General features: G+C 37.8%; 1 protein-coding gene across 1 annotated transcript; it reads left to right on the plus strand.

Annotated features, from left to right (window-relative positions):
- The first annotated feature begins 373 nt into the window (after positions 1-373).
- On the plus strand, positions 374-17,758 carry epdr1 (ependymin related 1). The gene is made up of 3 exons (XM_060824217.1): positions 374-677; positions 11,860-12,068; positions 16,540-17,758. Exons 1-3 carry the CDS (start codon positions 433-435, stop codon positions 16,734-16,736), a joined length of 651 nt encoding a protein of 216 aa, XP_060680200.1. The 5' UTR covers positions 374-432; the 3' UTR covers positions 16,737-17,758.
- The last annotated feature ends 684 nt before the right edge of the window (positions 17,759-18,442 follow it).

Genomic DNA, 18,442 nt, shown 5'->3' on the forward strand with positions numbered 1-18,442 from the left:
GGAGAGAGGAAGTCTCACAGGAGCTCTGATGAAGATTTTCAAAGTCAAATGTGGGCTAGATACATTTGATAGTGAGAAACTTTCCCACTTGCAAAAGGAACAAGAACTGGAGGGCATAGATTTAAAATGATGTACAAAAGAAGCAAGGGTAAAGTGAGAGAAAAAAATACATTTCTCACTCAGCCAGTAGTTACTGTTATGGAATACAACTCTTGGAGCAGATTCAATTATGGAATGAGATGGTGATTTGGGGGAGTTAAAATAAAGCAGGAGATGGGTACTACTCACTTAACGAGCAAGCACCAATGGACAGAGTGCCCTTTTTCAGGGCCGTTTGATTGACCACCTGGCTCGCGCATGGTGCCGCTCACGTGAGCGGTGACGCGGGGCGGCGGTTAGACTCCGAATTGTGGGGAACGTTCGAGTCTAGTGATGGCGCGCGTAGGTTTGGTGGTGGTGCGGTTCGTGCCGCTGCTGTGCTGCCTTGCCCTGGCGCTCTGCATCCCCCGAGTCGACGTGCAACCCAAGCCGTGCCAGGCCCCGGAGCAATGGGAAGGCAGGGCCGTCGTTTACGACCACAGCACGGGCAGGAATAATCGGGTACTTCTTTCATACGATGGTAAAAACCAGCGCGTCCGGGTCTTGGAGGAAAGGAAAGGTCACATTCCCTGCAAAAAGTAGGTATTCGCTTACACTATCCGTGCCCGTGTTGCGGTTGTCAAGTTTTTCTCTCGATGTTCATATTTCGCTTATCCCGAATTACCTCCTTAGCTGCCTTCCCCTCCCCCTGTTTCTAAACCAGCCCATCCCGCGTTTCCGAAAGCACGGAGTGATTGAGGACTGTTTAGAGAACCGCCTTTTCCCAGTCCATGTAGGCCACACAAACTGCCCTAAGCTGATGTCTGTGCTTCACATGACCTTCCTTTTCTTCCTGTCCTTTCCTCATGTGCTTAGTCATTTCAGCCATTTAGCGCCTTCTAACTTGGTAGTATTCTCGGTTAAATGAGATTTCCTCCGAACCCCTTGGTGAATTTACTACAGATATTCTCCCCGCCCCACAATGACCATGGAGCAAAACCTTTCAGTTCTGGAGAGGGATCACTGGACTCGCAACATTAACACTGCTTTCTCTCCATAGATGCTGCCAGACCTGAGTTTTCCAGCTGTTCCTGATTTCTAACATCTGTTCTTTGGCTTTTTGACCATGGGGGTAGTTTGCTGCTCCATCTTAACACAGCCTCAACAAATCCCTATTTTGAATGACTTGAGGGATGGGGAGCTATCCATCATATTTTACTCATAGTACTGTACAGCGATATGTAGATTAAGGCATAACATTTACAGATAATGTAAAAGATTACTTTAATGGATAAAACTACTGAGTTCAATGTGGTCTCATTCATTTGTGACTAAAAATGGATAAAATACAGTACTTAGAATGTTGGAAAACTGATCCAAAGAAATCTATGATAGATGTCCAGGTATTGAGATCATTAAAATGTCATTAGCAGGTATAGAAAATAATCGAAGTTAGCAGAGGGTTAGAATTCATAGAATCCTGCTTTAGCTATACATAGTCTTGGTTAAACTTTGCCTGGGATACTGTTATCGGTTCTGACCACCACACCTTTTTAAAAAGGTATTATGGCCGTGGAGGAAGGTAACATAATGTTACCCAGGCCTTTACTCAAGGACTTAGAAAGTCGAAGGTAGTTTGAATGAAGTTTAGATATTCAGAGGACTGACAGAAACTATTATCACAGGCTGCCAAATCTAGAATTTTGGCAGGGGCATAAGCAAAAAAAGTTGATCAACCTTTGGGAGAGTTATTAGTCAGTGTCATATGTACAATTCTGGTTGTCCTGCTGTGGCATGTTCTTTATTTAACTGGAAGGAGTGTAAAAAAGACTTGCTGTTACTGAAACTGGAAGGTTTGATTTGTGTGGAGAGGCACGATGGTCTGGGACATGCTCCCTCAAGTGTAGCAGGCGGAGGAGTAACCTTGTAGAAGTTTATAAAATCATGAGGGACATGGATAAGGTAAGTAGCCAAGGTGTTTTTCCCATGGCAAGGAAGTCCAAAACTAGAGAGCATAAGTTTAAATCTTTCCCCTCTCACCTTAAAAGGGATCTGAGGGGCATCTCTTTCCATAGATGGTGTGTATGGAATGAGTTGCCAGAGAAACCAGGAAACATTTCTTCATTGAAGAGATATCAGAAGCTTGGTCCTCTTCAAATGGCAATGAAGCTAGTCCTTTGTTAATTTTTAAACAGATTAATGCAATTAGCCAACTGTGAGGCAAAGCTGAGGTCATATGAACTTAGGTTGTGAATCAATTCACTAAACAATGGACTCCGGAGGTTATGTACAGATCCCCTCAGTAAATCTTGCAATCTTTACATTGCATTATCCAGTACTTTATTAACTTGATCTTTTGGATTTTTGCCCCAGAGCGTTATTTCATACATTGATCACTACTGTATGAGAAAGTAAACTACTTAGCCATTTCAGATCAGATACTAGTTTGAAGTGACGCCATTTATTGTGAAAATTGATGTTGGACAGTTCATGCTAAATTTAATTTTAAAGGGGTTATAAGAAAAGAGATTTGAAGCTACTGGTGTCTATCACTGAAACTGTCCTGACCCTTCAGTGTATTGAATAATACATGGAACACTTCTCCTTTTATAAGTAGAGGCACAGAATGCAAAAGTCAGAAAAGTACCCCAGTTTTGCACGCAATATTAGTTTCACCATAGTTTATGTATTATGTCTCATTTCAATTTAGAAGAGCCACGATGGTTGTGAAAGGGGTTCAGAAAATATTTAAGAGTGGCTCCATGGTTCAGAAATCATAAGTATATGGAGAGATGGGGAAGCTGACCTTCTCCTTGGAGCAGGAAATGCAAGAATAAAAGGTAAAGTTGCCACAGCCTTGCCAGATCATAGAGCGCTCACTCGTTTATGCTAGTTTAAATAGTCACCATGCCTCAGGCAAGAGGAGATTTTGAAAAGGAGAGTCCTTCATTGCAACCTTTGCCAGTGTAGGAATTGACCCCTCACTTTCAGTGTAAACCAGCCATTTAGCCCACTGAGCTAACCAACCCATGTCTGATTAGATTTGGTAACAATGTTGAAAATTATGAATGGTTTGAGGATTCAAGAGTTTTATAATAGTTGAAGAACCAAGATTCCAAAGGACAGATTTAAAACAGTTATCAAAAGAACCAGAGGCAACATGCAAAAAAAAGTGTTTTTCTCCCCCAAGCAATGAACTCGGGGCTGTCAAAATTTGGGCTGATTAACATAAAATCCAAATTTCTCTAGTCTTAATATTATGTTAACCAGTCAAACCTACACTATAATGACTTGTGAATCTGTCTGATATTGCAGATTGTTTCCAGGCAGTGTTTGATTGCATATTTCCAGGTTCCTTCTGATATAGTAAATTGATTTCACCACTGGAATTGAACTATGGAGCTAGATGAGAGGAAGGATTTTTCAATTAAGTTAATGCCAGTAACAAACTATACTAACAACAGTGATTGTACTAAATTTAAAAAGTTAAACTTTTTTTTTTGGAATGTGCATATATGCTTTATTCCTAGCCCTCTGCTCCAAACTCCATCTAGTTCCTTAAATTCTAAGGCTTAAGTGACTTCTTTTGTTCATAACAGAACGGAACCATGTCACACACTTGATGATATTCTAGTTACCATTTAAACCATCTGTTGTTCAAGACATTTACATTTTGCGATATTTCAGTTTAGTCCTAATGCTGTCTTCAGTTCCTGATTTAAAATTATTTATCCTCACGGTCTTTTTCTCTTTCACTGAGGGTTGTGCCTTTGGAGTTACCTCCCTCAAAACACAATAGAAGCAAATCTGTATAAATGTTTTTAAGGCAGAAGTAGACTTTTGATTATCAAGAGAATGAAAGGTTTAGGATATGTAAGAATATAAGAGCTAAACAAAGACCAGATCAGCCAAATTATTATTGGATGGCGGAGTACCCTGCAAGTTCTAGTGTTCTACTTTTGTTCCTTGTTCATGTGTAAACTGCATTGGTGACACCATAGATTCTTAGGCCTATCAAGTAAGTTTTAAAGCTTTTCTGCCTCATTTCAAACTGTGTTGCTGACTACCCCTGACTACTTGCATGCTGATCTTTGCCCTAACTCCTATATGTGGCACCCTTTATTCATGGTCTTCTGAAATTCCATCACTAAAGGCAATGCTATGGATGCAGTATCTGCCCCCTAGGCAAAGTCTGAATAAGTTTGGTTAAACAAACCTACCTTTTCAAAATTCATGTTGACATTTTTTTTTAATTTTTCCACCACTGGGATAGGGGGACTTGTTTGTTTGAGTGTTTGGCTCCTTTTATAAAGATTTGTTAAATTTGCTCTTCAATCTTTTGGTGCTGTCATCCTAATACCAGTAATGGATAGTAAAATTACTTATTATAAAACAAAGAACTGTAGATGTTGAAAATCTGAAACACAAAGTTCTGGAGAAGGATCACTTGACTCAAAACGTCAACTTTTTTTTTCTCTACAGTTTAGTGCCAGACCTACTGAGTTTCTCTTAACAATTTTGGTCTTTGTATTTCTTCTATTTTTTTGGTTCCTTTTGAATTTTTCTTGTGCATTCCATCTGGTCCTAGGTGCTTGAGAACAAGTGTGCCATTTTTATCTGTTGTAATATCAATCTTGAATTGTTATCATTTCTACTTTGTTAATCTCTTCAGCTGAAAAGTGGAACAAAGTAGCTATTAATTCTACCATTTTACTATCATGCATGTATTCTATATTCCTTTCATTTCACTACGCTATTAGTCTGGCCCGCTTTTACCAATGTCAAAGTTTGCCATTATCTTAATTTGATGGTCGTGGCAATTTCAATGCATGTACCAAATACGTGAAACATTAATTTTTTTTAAAAGGGTCGCGAAACATACCTCAAAATAGTTAACTTAGCACAAAATAAGCTTTAAAAATTGCCCACTTCAGAAGATCCAATGCAAATTGCTGCCAGTCAAATATTAAAAGATCTCTGATAATCATTTCAACAATTAGTGAGTTTGCGACGTAACAAATGCACTGATAATCAAAAGCACTTCTGTCTCATCATTTGTATAATTTCTTGATTTTAGCTGATCGCCTTTTGAACTATTCAGAATAAAGAAGGCTTTCATCAGGCTGCTTAAATGAATTCCAGATAATTTGTTTGTTAAAACCTAATGCATATTCTGGAAAACAAGGGGCAAACACTGATTAAGATCCAGTTATGAACTGGAAATATAACTACCTTCTTAATAACAAACCGACACACACAACAGCAGTCTGCAGAGATTGCCTTTTGCCCTGTGTTAAAATACAAAACACACTATATGCCAAGTGACTGAAAACAAGGATAGGATTCGATGATGACTTTTCAGCCCAACAGTGTTTTCTTTTAATTTTCTAATCAACCTATCCAGCGATGCCATCTCACAACCTTGAGCAGGTAGGATTTTAACTCTGGCCTTCTGATCCAGAGGTGGGCTCTCCACCAGCTTTCCTGTGGGCAAAGTTGAATTGCCAACAGTTTTGGATTGATGGAAGATTTGAAATCCAGCTGGATTCAAGTCTTTGGAAAGTGGCCACAGTCACCTTAAGGTGGTCAAAAATACTGATTTGAAATGATCAGGTTCTCAAAGAGACTAGGACTTGCAGCTCCAGAGATTTCTTTCCCTAATGACCTTGTCTGAGAAGACCAGAAAATTAATTCTTGAAAGAATTGCTGGGCAATAACTAATAGGCAGGCTCCCATGGCCTTTTCAAAACCAGACTTTTCAGAAATTAAAGGCCATAAACCCCTCTCTGAAATCACTTTTTGCGAAACAGCAGGTAGATCACAGCACACAGTCAACAGTTTAATATATCTCCCAAGAAGTTAATTGTACAACCCTATCCAATTCAAAGTATTTAAACAGTTCCGTTTCTTCTACATTTTCCAGACCTTAAGTATAGATGTGTATTCTCAAACACCCAAAGATGGTACGTGAGTCTATACTTGAAACTGGTCTTAATCCTTTATGTATCATGACTAAATTGAAGATGCTAACATGCAAGTGTTTAGGCAAAGAAATTTAATACATTTTTAATTAGTAGTGAAATCTATACAAACCTTGTTAAATTTTTTTTAAACAAAAACTTCCTCCTTTTAAACAAAAAATTTTAAATGAAAATACATCCCAAACTGCATATTGTCTTAGTTGCAGAAAATGCTTGATTTACATGGCATTGGTTTGTCTTTGAAATCTGCAAGTATTATATGAATATAAATATACTCAAAACATGCATGTCTCCATTAGTTGCAATTAATTGATTGTAGGTTGTGCAAAATGCTTCTACATTCCCTTCTGTTTGTGAACCCAACCCCCATGCTTAAATAAAGCTCTACATGATATTTGCAAGTGACCACAGGTTACAAGACACCCCACTCAGGTTTCACCCATTAATCTTATCCATCTGTTTTCCACCAGTCTTTGTTTAGTCTGTGTTTTTCATATTTAGAATTCCCTTGCCCATCTGTTTTGGACTTCCATCTTCTCCGACAGCTAGCTCCTATATCCATACAACCTAACAATATTTAAATATTCCTGACAAAAAAAATCAATTTAACTTTCATGGTAATTCTTCCTTGGGACTTTCTTTTTAGAATGTTGCCTTATATTTGTCTTTTCAGCAATCTAATACTTCATGCAATTAGTCAAAATTCAGTCTAAACCTATGAGGGAGATTTGCAACTCTTAATGCAGTGAAACTTGAATAAAATTGCATCTTAATTGTCTGGAATTATTTCAAAAGTGATAGCAATTTCACAATATATCTTTTTATAACAGTAACTGGTGGTGAAGGAATAGACCACAAATTGAGTTTCCACAAATTGAGTGAATTACACACTACTACATATTAGAGCTTGTAGTCCATCTTCATGGTTAAAACAAAATTGCTAGGTTTGCACTATAAATACAAGTGAATTTTGTCAGGCACTGAAGACTGATATCTCGCTGTAAGTACTCTATAAACAGTAACCTATGATGTTTGTATGCATTCCAACCTTGGAGGTGTAGAGAGGAAATAATAAATTGGTGTCTCAATTCTCTAAGTAGCAAAAAGCCCTTTACTTTTAATTTTGTACCTTTCAAAAATTTTTCATTTTGTACCTAGTCAATATTCCTTTAAGATCTAGATTTTTTTTTTGACTTTTCTTTCAGTACCTGGTCCCTTAAGTTTTTCTCTGTGCATGTTTTCTGGGGAAAAGGTCTCCTTGGTCCTTTCCAGGCTTCTATGTAGCCCTGCTTCACTGTATTTAGCAGGAACCTTGGTCTTCATTCAATCTTTCCCTTTGTCTTGCTTCCTATATCTAATTTGGTTTTAATTCACAACTTCGTTCTATTCACTTTTTTCAAAGTTAATTGACTTGTATATCTGCTCTTGCTCTCATGTACAGTTAACTAACAAAGTATAAACAATCTTGGCTCAGTTTGCATCCTTCACCTTTGTACTGCACCAAAGCAACTCCAGGCTGTTACTGTTTGATATTTGGTAACAGCAACCTAGTCCAAAAAGGCTGAAACACCATTTTCAAGCTTTCAAAATCTACTTTTTTTTAATTGTCACTTTTGTTACCTTTAATGGAGTCTCTTGAAACCACATTTTTCATATTCTATACTGAAATGAGCAGATACATTATAGTTGACTTGAGCATTGTTTACGTTTCCAAAAAGGAAGCATGCTCTTCAAAGATGCTTATACGTGATCACCTCTGTTTCTATGTAATGAATTACTGTGCCACTTGAGATGACATTTGAGGTCAAGGGTATACTTAAAAAAAATTCTTGCATTTTGTATCATTTGGGGACAGGCTGATTTGGTTGAAACCATGTAGTACTTTTTTGGAAGCTTCTAACTGGATTAATGTTATTGGCAAATAATTAAATTGCCTACCACCATAACAAAGTTACATAGCCAAGATTTATTTATATTATAGACACCAAAGTTTGTAATTTGTGTAGGGCAGACCACTTACAACAGGGTTGTGATTAAAAATATCCTTTTTCATTTCCTACCTGTTGGTTAAAGACTTTTGACTGATTCATATCAACAACAAGCGCTATACTTATTTTTGTCTCACTATTAGCAGCATGGGGTAATCTAAAAATGCAGTGACCTTTTTTCCTTTGCAATGGAAAACTCTCAACAGGAACAATGTTATATTTTTGTAGCAATATTTTAAGTCGTGCCCTCCTTGATACTGTTTTGTAACTTGTCCTTGAAAGAAAAGATAAAAAAGCATTGCTCATGTCAGTCACAAAGCAGAGTTGAAAGCTTATATGACGAAAATCGTTTCATCATGAAATAGACCATCTTTCTGTGAAAGAAACATGTTTCTGGAGGTTTTTGTCTGTAATGGCTAAAAATATTTAGTGCAAGTAGAGTCATGTCTAGCAACTTTATATCACAAAACAAGTTGCATTTATCTAGCTGCCTTGAGATGATTTTCCAAGTGCTTTGCAGGAGCATAATTAAACAAACAGAGATTGGCCCAAACAATTCTTTTAAAACTTATTTAAAGAGGTAGTTTTTAAACAGGGTCAACAAAGAGAAGAGTTTTATGGAGAAATCAAAGCCTAGAACAAGGTGGCTGAAGGTTTGGCTAGTGCTAGGTTGTATTGTATGGAAATATAACCTTCAGCTTATTCATGTCAACCAGATATTCTAAATTAATGTCGTCCCATTTGGGCCAGATCCCTTAACTCTTCCTATTCATATACCTGCCCAGGTGCCTTTTAACAGTTGTAATTGTTCCAGCTTCCACCTCTTCCTCTGGCAGCAAATTCTATACACACGTCCATCTGTGGAAAAGGTTGCCCCTTGTATCCCTTTTAACTTCTCGCCTTAAAACCACGTTCCCTAGCTTAGGCTCCCTTACCCAGGGGCAAAAGACCTGTTTATTCACCCTATCTATGTCCCTCAGATGTTAAAAATCTCTACGGTCACCCCTCAGCCCCTCTCTCATTCCAGGGAAAATAACCCCAGCTTATTCAACATCTCCCTATACGTCCAAGCCTCGTGATCTGACAAAGGTTGAGTGAGTAAACACAAGGAAAATGGGAGAACAACCTTCCAGTGTCAAGCCTGTCAAGTCCCTTCAAAATTTATATTTCAGTGAGATTGTTTCTAATAGTTCCAACTTGAGTGTTCAATTTCCTCAGTGCCTCATCATAAGAAGCAGGCTAGTAAATCTTTGTTGTTCTATCTTAGTGTATATCCTTCTTTATGGCATCTAAAACTGTGCATGTGTATCTGAGATATGGTCTCCAATCCCCTTGTGATTTTCAAATAAAATATTTATCTTTTTGTTATGATCCCAGTTAAGTCTGAAACTTGGCTTGATAGTTTTATTTTTGTTGTAACAAGGAGATCTCACAAAGATCAGAACACACTTGCAGTTTTCATTTTAATAGAAGTATTTTATTGGTAAAATAAGCCCATTTATTTAACACAAATTCAAAGTGTTTTAAACAGTGACCATATAATTTCCATTAATCTCAAAACACCCCTTTGCTCGGTTAAGTGGAGAAAAATCTGGAATGTGGAGTATAGTGTGGGAAAATGTAAAGTTATTCACTTTGGCAGGAAGGAGAAAAGAAAATATTACTTGTATGGAGAATGACTGTGGAATTCCAAGATTCAGAGGGATCTGTGTGTTCTAATGTGAGTCACAAATACAGAGGAACCCCGGTTATCTGAATATCAGATTATCCAACAAGATTGAAAGGTCCTGTTGCTCAGCGAAACAGTTATCTCGCATTCGATTATCCAGGATTCAATTTAACTGAATGAAATACTGCCCTCCCGTGTCATTAGGATAATCAAGGTTTCTCTGTAGTTGGTTTGCAGGTACAGCTTGTAATCAAGCAAGTTAATTGGATGCTGTCCTCTTATTACAGAGAAAGTGAACATTAAAAATGAGGATGTTAAGCTTCAGTTTTACAGGGCATTGAGACCAAATCTCATACTGGGTGCAGTTTTCGTCTCCTTTTATTTAAGAGTAAGTTCAGAGGAGGTTTCCTGGAAAGAATGGGTTGCCTTCTGAGGATGGGTTGAACAGACTTGAGTTGAGAAATGTGACCAGTGGGTTGATTGAACTATACAAGTTTCTGAAAGATCTTGACAAATTGGATGAAGAAAAAATGTTTCCACTTGGTGAGTTCAGACTAGAGGGTACTGTTTTAAAGTTTGAGGTCACCCTTTTAGGTCAGAGAATGGAAATTTTATCTCGCAAGGTTGAGGGTTTGGGAGACAAGAAAAGTCAGGCCATTGAATGTTTTCATGACAAAAGTTGATCTTGTTGGACAGTGAATTAAAGGTTATTGGGGACATATCAGAATGTGGAATTCAAAACACAAACGGAGCAGTTAGATTTTATTGAATGGCGGAGCAGCCTCAATGGGCCAAATGACCATCAGCTCTTATTTTGTATAGTTTGTAATGTCAGCTCATTTGAACTAGGTGATGCCCAGCATTGATCCTTGCAGTGTTCCGCTAGCTATTGCTTGCCAAACTAAAGCACTGGACTTGGATCTATATGCACAAAACTAATGCAAATTACAGGGTAGATTGCAAACATACTTGCAAGGATCCCACATTCTTTAAATTAAATCTGTGTAAAGTAATGGTTCCTGCCTCAACCAGAATATTGTGCTACGTTCTGAATATCATTCAAGGATGTGCAGGCATAGGAAAGGGTGCAGGAAATATTGAACTTATGTGGATAAATTGAAGAAACTATAGCTGACTTTTTAGTTGAGCAACATTTGATCCAAGGTGCTCAAAATAGAGGGGCCCAAAGAGAGCAGATATGGAGCAATGCTTCTCATTTGTGGGTAGAAAACCAGAAGCTGCTAACTTATCATGACAAAAGACTAAATTGAGATGAAGGAAAATATTTCTATTCAATGCCTGAGTGTATGGTGATGGCAGAGTCATTCATGGCTTTCTAAAAAGTGTTTTTCTTTATGCAATTGTGCACTCATATGGTTGCAGGGAAAAATGTTATTTGAACTGGGTATGTTTCTTTTTAAAGAAATGGCACACAGTGATGAATTGGCTCCATTATGCTTTAACCATTCTACTATTCAATCCCTATTCTAGACTTCATGTTCAGTAAGCATTCCTCTACCCATGCCAATATTATTCCATTTTGAGGGCCTTTGTATTATTATCAAACACAATTGGTCTGTGTGGAGCTTATCCATGCTACCTATGCATCCATATGGATTTCTGCTGGGTGCTCTGGCTTCCTCCCACAATACAAAGATGTGCAGGTTAGGAGGTTTGACCTAGTGAAGAGGACTTGGGGATAGGGAGGGGAGCTGATTCTGGGTGGGATGCTGTTCAGAGGATTTGTGCAGACTTAATTGGCCTCTTGCTGCACTGTAGGGATGATGTGATTCTTATACAATTCTACATTATATCCTCAGTTCAGAGTCAACATGCTCTACACAAAGAGGACAAAGTTGATATTCGTGTCCAGGAGGATTTTTAAGAATGGAGAGGTGAGGTGCAAGTACAAAAGGAAAATTTTTTTAAGTGAGTAACAAAAACGCAGACAGTATATTGGAGAGAAGTAGAGTCAATCAACCTTTTATCAGGATGAAAGATCAAAAGTGTGAAAGCTTTTAAACTTGAGGGTGCAGGTAGGAGAACAAAAGGGAAGTTCTGTATTGGGAAGCATGACATTGGATAGTTAGTTACAAAGATCTAGTAGTATTATTTTTCACAATCTTGTTTTTGATCCTTCTAGATTTTATGAATACATTTATCTGTTTAAAACTCCAGTCCTTTTCAAGATTGAGCAAGTGACAAAACAGTGCTCCAAACTACCCCTCTCTCAGCTGTGGGATCCATATGATATCCCTGAGAACTCCACTTACGAAGATGAATACAGTATTGGTGGACCAGGAGACCAGATTAAGGTTCAAGAATGGTCAGACAGAAAACCTGCTCGTAAATGTAAGTAGCATTCTTCTTGTACAGTTCATTAAAGTGTCATGGTTCAGTCTCTTTGAGACACTGCAATATAAGAGGCACAAAAGTTAAGGTATGTTAGTATAGTGGAAATTTAACAAGTCACGGAGAGATGTGGAGTAATGACCCAGAGTCATGAGGCCAGGTCTCACTATAGCGGCTAAGGAGTTTGTTCGGTTAGTTAACTAATTCTGTACTAAAAGCCAAGTATCAGTAATCCATGTGGCCAGATTGTCATAAAACCTCATTTAATTTACTGTCCTCTTTTGAGGAAAGAAACATGATATTCATAACCTGCTTTGGCATTCAGTCTAGACCTGCAGCAACATTCAGAAAAAAGATGGAGACAAATGCCAGCTTACCAGTGATGCTCACGTCCATGAATGATGTTTTAAATTGTTGAGTTCTTGTTTTTCTTAAACAAAAAAATCATTGTGGGTTCTAATCAGAATTGATTGTATTGGCTTAACACATTATCATAGTCGGTCACAATTTGTCATGGGGATGCTATTATCAGTCTTTAATGTTAGAAAGTTCAGAAAATTTCCAGAAAACATGGATGTCCCACTGAAGATACGATTTTCAAAGTATGTTTCAACAATCTACATCGATGCATATATAAAGGGAAAACACATAGATGGTTATAGTGCAGAATCTTCTATTGAGTACAAAACCTGATCATTCAGATGTAAACTTAGTCTGTTTCTTTCCACTAGGCATTTGGTAGTGGCAATAGTATGCCACTTTTAGAAATTTTGGCTATGATAATGGCTCTAAATGAGCCTTTTTTACATCCCATATATTCAAACTCCTAGAGAAACTGTAGCAGTCACTTTGGAGTTCACTGTACACTATCTGGTGTAAATACAATAGATTTTTAAAACACAAATAAACAAATCCAGTCACTTTGAATTGCAATCATGGTGTCTGTTTTAGTTTTGTGACTGAGTTAGAACCCTAAAATTTATTACTTTTTTGATACAAAATGATCAGTCTTTAAAATAATTGAGCTGTTCAATTATCTGTAGTAGTGATTTCCTGTTGCATTATGACCTATACAAGTCAGCAAATAGGTGGCCTATTAAAGCTATCTTGAGGATGATCTTCTTGCATGTTTAGTATAAGTTAAATAGTTGAGAGATTCAGACCATTAATTTTGTAGCCCTGGACGTTACTTTGCATTGTATAGTTTAGAACTTTGTCATTAAGATTGATTACTGAGGTGAAGTGGTACGTCACAATGTAATGGGGAAACTAAAAATGGTAATAACTAAACATATAGAGTCATAGAGTTGTACAGCATTGAAATAGACCCTTCGGTCCAGCCCGTCCATGCCGACCAGATATCCCAACCCAATCTAGTCCCACCTGCCAGCACCTGGCCCATATCTCTCCAAACCCTTCTATTCATATGCTCATCCAAATGCTTCATAAATGTTGCAATTGTACCAGCCTCCACCACTTCCTCTGGCAGCTCATTCTATACCCGTACCACCCTCTGTGTGGAAAAAGTTGCCCCTTGGGTCTCTCTCATATCTTTCCCCTCACCTTAAACCTATGCCCTCTAGTTCTGGATTCCCTGACCAGGGAAAAGATTTTGCCAATTTACCCTATCCATGTCCCTCATAATTTTGTAAACCTCCATAAGGTCACCCCTCAGCCTCTGACGCTTCAGGGAAAACAGCCCCAGCCTGTTCAGCCTCTCCCTATTGCTCAAATTCTCCAACTCTGGCAACATCCTTGTAAATCTTTTTTTAACCCTTTCAAGTTTCACAACATCTTTCAGATAGGTTGCATCTTTCAAATTCTCTATTGTTGTGGTGATGGCTGACATTGGATATGTTCATGGTTTATTGAACAATCGCGAAGTCGAGAGATCTGCAAAATAAGTTGAAAACTGTATTTGACTCCAACATAAGATCAGCTGAGAACTTATTGAATGGTGGAGCCAACTTGAAAGGTTATATTAATTACTTATTCCTATTTATCGCAATCTTAACACATGAGCCAAGAAATTAAGTTTCCATGAAAGTGGGTGAAAGTTGGAAGAGATGACTGTTAAGTCAATTGGATAGAAAAGCTTCAACCTCTATTCTCAAAACCCTACAAACTTGATGTTTTCAAGAAAAATATCAATTTTCTTGTTTTGTCATTTAAAACCTTAACCATATCATGCATTAAGATATTAGGAGTAAAATAGACGAGCTGTGAAATTGGTTATTTAGGATTAGCAATGTTTGGAATGGGAGCACCCCAAAAGAGAATTGCGTACATTTGGAATGAATGGTAAAATGAGAAGAAATGCTACTTATCTATAGAAAAATGTGATCAGTGTGGCATGGTTACAACATAGATACCTGGAGATGTCATTACTATGAATTGAATAGTTGACAAACCAAGCCCTGTTTCAACTGGCAAAAAAATCTCTTGATAGTGCCTAAAGTGCCTTTCAAATGTTTCTTTAGCAATATTTTGAAACAGTTACTAGAATATCACTGATTCCCATTGGTTAGTTATTATCTCAACTGGAGGAAATTTGGTGAATATTTTGGCATTAACTGGCAAATTACTTAAAACACCCTTGAAACAATGTGGGATTAGGATAGCTTATTTTAGGAATTGGCATGAAGAGGAGATATCCATATCAAAACCATACAAGTGTGGACATAAACAGTCCTTTCTCATCTTGTAATTTTATAGATAAATTCATAGAGGAAAATTATCTATTGTGTAATTCCAGTTTATCCACCCTCCCATAGTGCATGAAACATAGTCTCACTCATCTAAAATCAATAGTCTTCTGGTGCAGTTACCAATGTTTGGGTTAACAGCAGACCTCCTCCCCATTTCTACTCTACATATATTCAGCACTAATGTCTTAATTATCCTTCAATCTCCTAGCTAATTTTCAAATTGCAAATATCTAATAGTGTTATTCATTAAATCAAAACCAGTGTTTGATAGGGATGTCACATTTAAACTGAATTGTTTGACATCATCTGGTATTCATGTAAATTCATTAACTATTGTTGACTTTTCTAACTTGTGTGCCAATTGGCATGCATAAAACCAGATAATTGTGGTGCTAACTGATAGCATGTGAGCAGTTTAAAGTTTTGAGTTTGTATGTATCTGAAAAATGTCCATCTCCCCTCCTTGGTGTGTTACCATTGCTATGATTTTGTTTTAAGTCAGATTCCTGGCCTCAAGCCCTGCTTCAGTGTTTGTGCTCTTATTGTAGATTGATACTTCAGTATGCTAATTTCTATTGACAATCTAAGCCATTCTTCCTTGCCACACTCTATTCACCATTTCTTCCTTCACTGTTACTTTGTATTCCCTCTCAATTCTTCTATCAGCTGTGCTGCTATTCCATGTTTTTAAATTACTGTAGACAAGCTCCAGCTTCCCTCTGATTTGGTTAGGCTGAGGGGTGACCTTAGAGGTTTGAAAAAGGTGCCCCTTAGGTGTCTTTTTTTTAATATCTTTACCCTCTGACCCTAAACTATGCCCTCTAGTTCTGGACTCTTCTCTTTCCCCTTTTCCACCTCACCCCAACCCCCCCCCCCCCCCCCCCCCCCCAAACCGGCCTCCAGTCTGAAAGGCAACCCTCAGTCTTCTACCTTATGAGCCAGTTCTGTATCCAAATGGCTAGTTCTCTCTGTATTCCATGAGATCTAACCTTGCTAACCTGTCTCCCATGGGAGCCTTGTCGAATGCCTTACTGAAGTCCATATAGATCACATCCACCACTCTGCCCTCATCATTCCTCTTTGTTAGTTCTTTAAAAAAACTCGATCAAATTTGAGAGACATGATTTCCCATACGCAAAGCCATGCTGACTATCCCTAATCAGTCCTTGCCTTTCCAAATACATGTACATCCTATCCCTCAGGATTCCCTCCAACAATTTGCCCACCACCGACATCAGGCTCACTGGTCTATAGTTCCCTGGCTTGTCCTTACCACCTTTCTTAAACCGTGGCACCACATTAGCCAACCTCCAGTTTTCCGGCACCTCACCTGTGACTTGATACAAATATCTCAGTAAGAGGCCCATCAGTGACTTCCCGAGGTTCCCACAGCGTTGTAGGGTACACCTGATCAGGTCCTGAAGATTTGTCCACTTTATATGAACTTCAGAAATGTGCAAGATATACGGTGAATGTCATTAACCCCAACCCACCAACTTCAAACTGTTACCCTCATCATCCATGTCTAAACATGGTATCGTTTTTTTACCCCCCCCCCCACCCAAACTTCTTTCAGCATCTCCTCTGGCAGAGCGGGCTCAAATACTTTGCCATCAGATTTTTAGATATTTTCTGGAAGAATGGCAAATAGCATCAATTCATGCAAGAATGCTGTGTTAGAATCCCCCTTACTTTTTAATGGGCAAATTGAGTAGACTTTCCAGAACCTGGGAACATGCTTACGTTTATCTTTTTTTCCACAGTTGAAAGATGGATTGGAATATACACAGTTAAGGATTGCTATCCAGTGCAAGAGACATACACCAAGAGCTACAATGTAACAACATCTACTCGCTTTTTTGATCTGCAGCTAGGGATCAGTGACCCATCTGTCTTCACCCCACCAAGCACCTGCCAAGCAGCCAGTCTGGAAGAGATGAGCAATGACTGTTCATTATAGGTATTAGCTTCGGCAACACAATACCATTTATCAAGTGCATCTGTCAGTATCAACTTTTTCTGTAAAATCCCATGAGTTGTCAACTCCTTTTGGCAGCTGTTGTTTAAAGCTGTCTGTTCAATTCTGTGTGAATAGAACTGTTCTGTACACTCATTGATTGTGGTGTTACCAAGAAAAAAGTGGATGTTTTGCTTGCGATCTTCCTTGTTTATACATAAATGTGCTTAAGGCTAGCCTTATTTGGTTGATATGCATAGCTGAAGCTACCTATAAGCTAACTGCCACCTAGTAATAGTATTGCTACAAACATATACAAGTAATTAAATGTAGTTAAGTTGTTGATTGAATTAAATCGTTAAGGCTATATCTAACCAGCTAATGCAGTTCTATCTAGGGTACCCACCAACGAATAAGTGAGATTTTATTATAGTGCTTGTGAATTATAAGCACCATTTTAATGTATTTAGAAAGGTTAAAGTTTTGGCTCAGACATCAATATCTTTGCCTCAAGGGACAGAATCCTTTATTTTACCTTTTTCTTGCTTGAGAAAGAACAGTTGTTTTTCAGCATCAAAATTGCTTTTGCAATTGTGCAGTTAAAAGGTGGGAAATTTGCTTAATACTGCTTCAAGGTACTATGTAGGAATGTCAATTTCTCAAATGCAGACAATTCTATAGAGTACCATTTAAAATTGATGTTGAGAATGAATTTAACTTCACCATCCTGAATTGATGTTAACTTATTCCTCCAGAGTGGCTGGGTTGTAAACTCTGCTTTGCTGTCCTAAGAACTGTTCAGACTCTCATCCTTTTCAAAGAAAACAACTATCCAATTTATTGTTTTGAAGGTGTGCTTTAATGAAATACGTGGAAGAACAGTTGATTGCTACTACACATTTTAAATGCATAATTCTCTTAAAGGTGTATTTGTTTGTAAATTGAATGATTGGTGCAATCACTTAATGTGCAGTGATTTTTTTTCATAATTATGACCCATAAAATTAAAGATTTCCTCCCTATCATTTGCTTTGTCTATACCAACTCCTTTTTTTAATCTTGCAATATAAACAAATGTCTGGAATTTAAATATTGCTGTAAACCATGATTCAGTATATTTTTAAGTGGGCCACGTTTGTTTTCACGTGCACCTTTTGTAATTATTGATAACTCATTTATTAGATAATGTTAGACATTATCAACATAGATGAAATGGATGGAGTTTTCAGGTTGGTTGTCAGACACAGAATTAGAAGTTATCAATACTCCTTAGTTATAAACCCATACTAAACTTGCAGCTGCAATTCACAAGGAAAGCATTAATTTCCTAGACACCACAGTATTTAGATTGACACAATAAAAAAATTAACAATTTTTTTATTTTCAAAATAACTGACACTTCTACAGACACACACAACCATGTTCTTCACTAAGCTGGTTAAATCACAGCTAATGTGTTTTCATAACAAACAAACATAAAAGCCGAAACATTTTTACCTTTTTTGTTTGTAAGGTAACAGTCACCAATTTCATACCAGATCATAAGGGTTTGCTCTCATTAGAGAGGTGGATGGCTGGTGGTGGTTTGATCTGAGGTTGAGGGAAAAGTTTGTGGTAACCTGAGCTAGTGTGGGCACTGAACCTGTGCTATTAAGCATCACTTTATCACAAACCAGTTGTCTGGCCAACTAAGGTAAACCAACATTTTT

Source organism: Hemiscyllium ocellatum, chromosome 4, assembly GCF_020745735.1.
Source record: "Hemiscyllium ocellatum isolate sHemOce1 chromosome 4, sHemOce1.pat.X.cur, whole genome shotgun sequence".
Lineage (NCBI taxonomy): Eukaryota > Metazoa > Chordata > Chondrichthyes > Orectolobiformes > Hemiscylliidae > Hemiscyllium > Hemiscyllium ocellatum.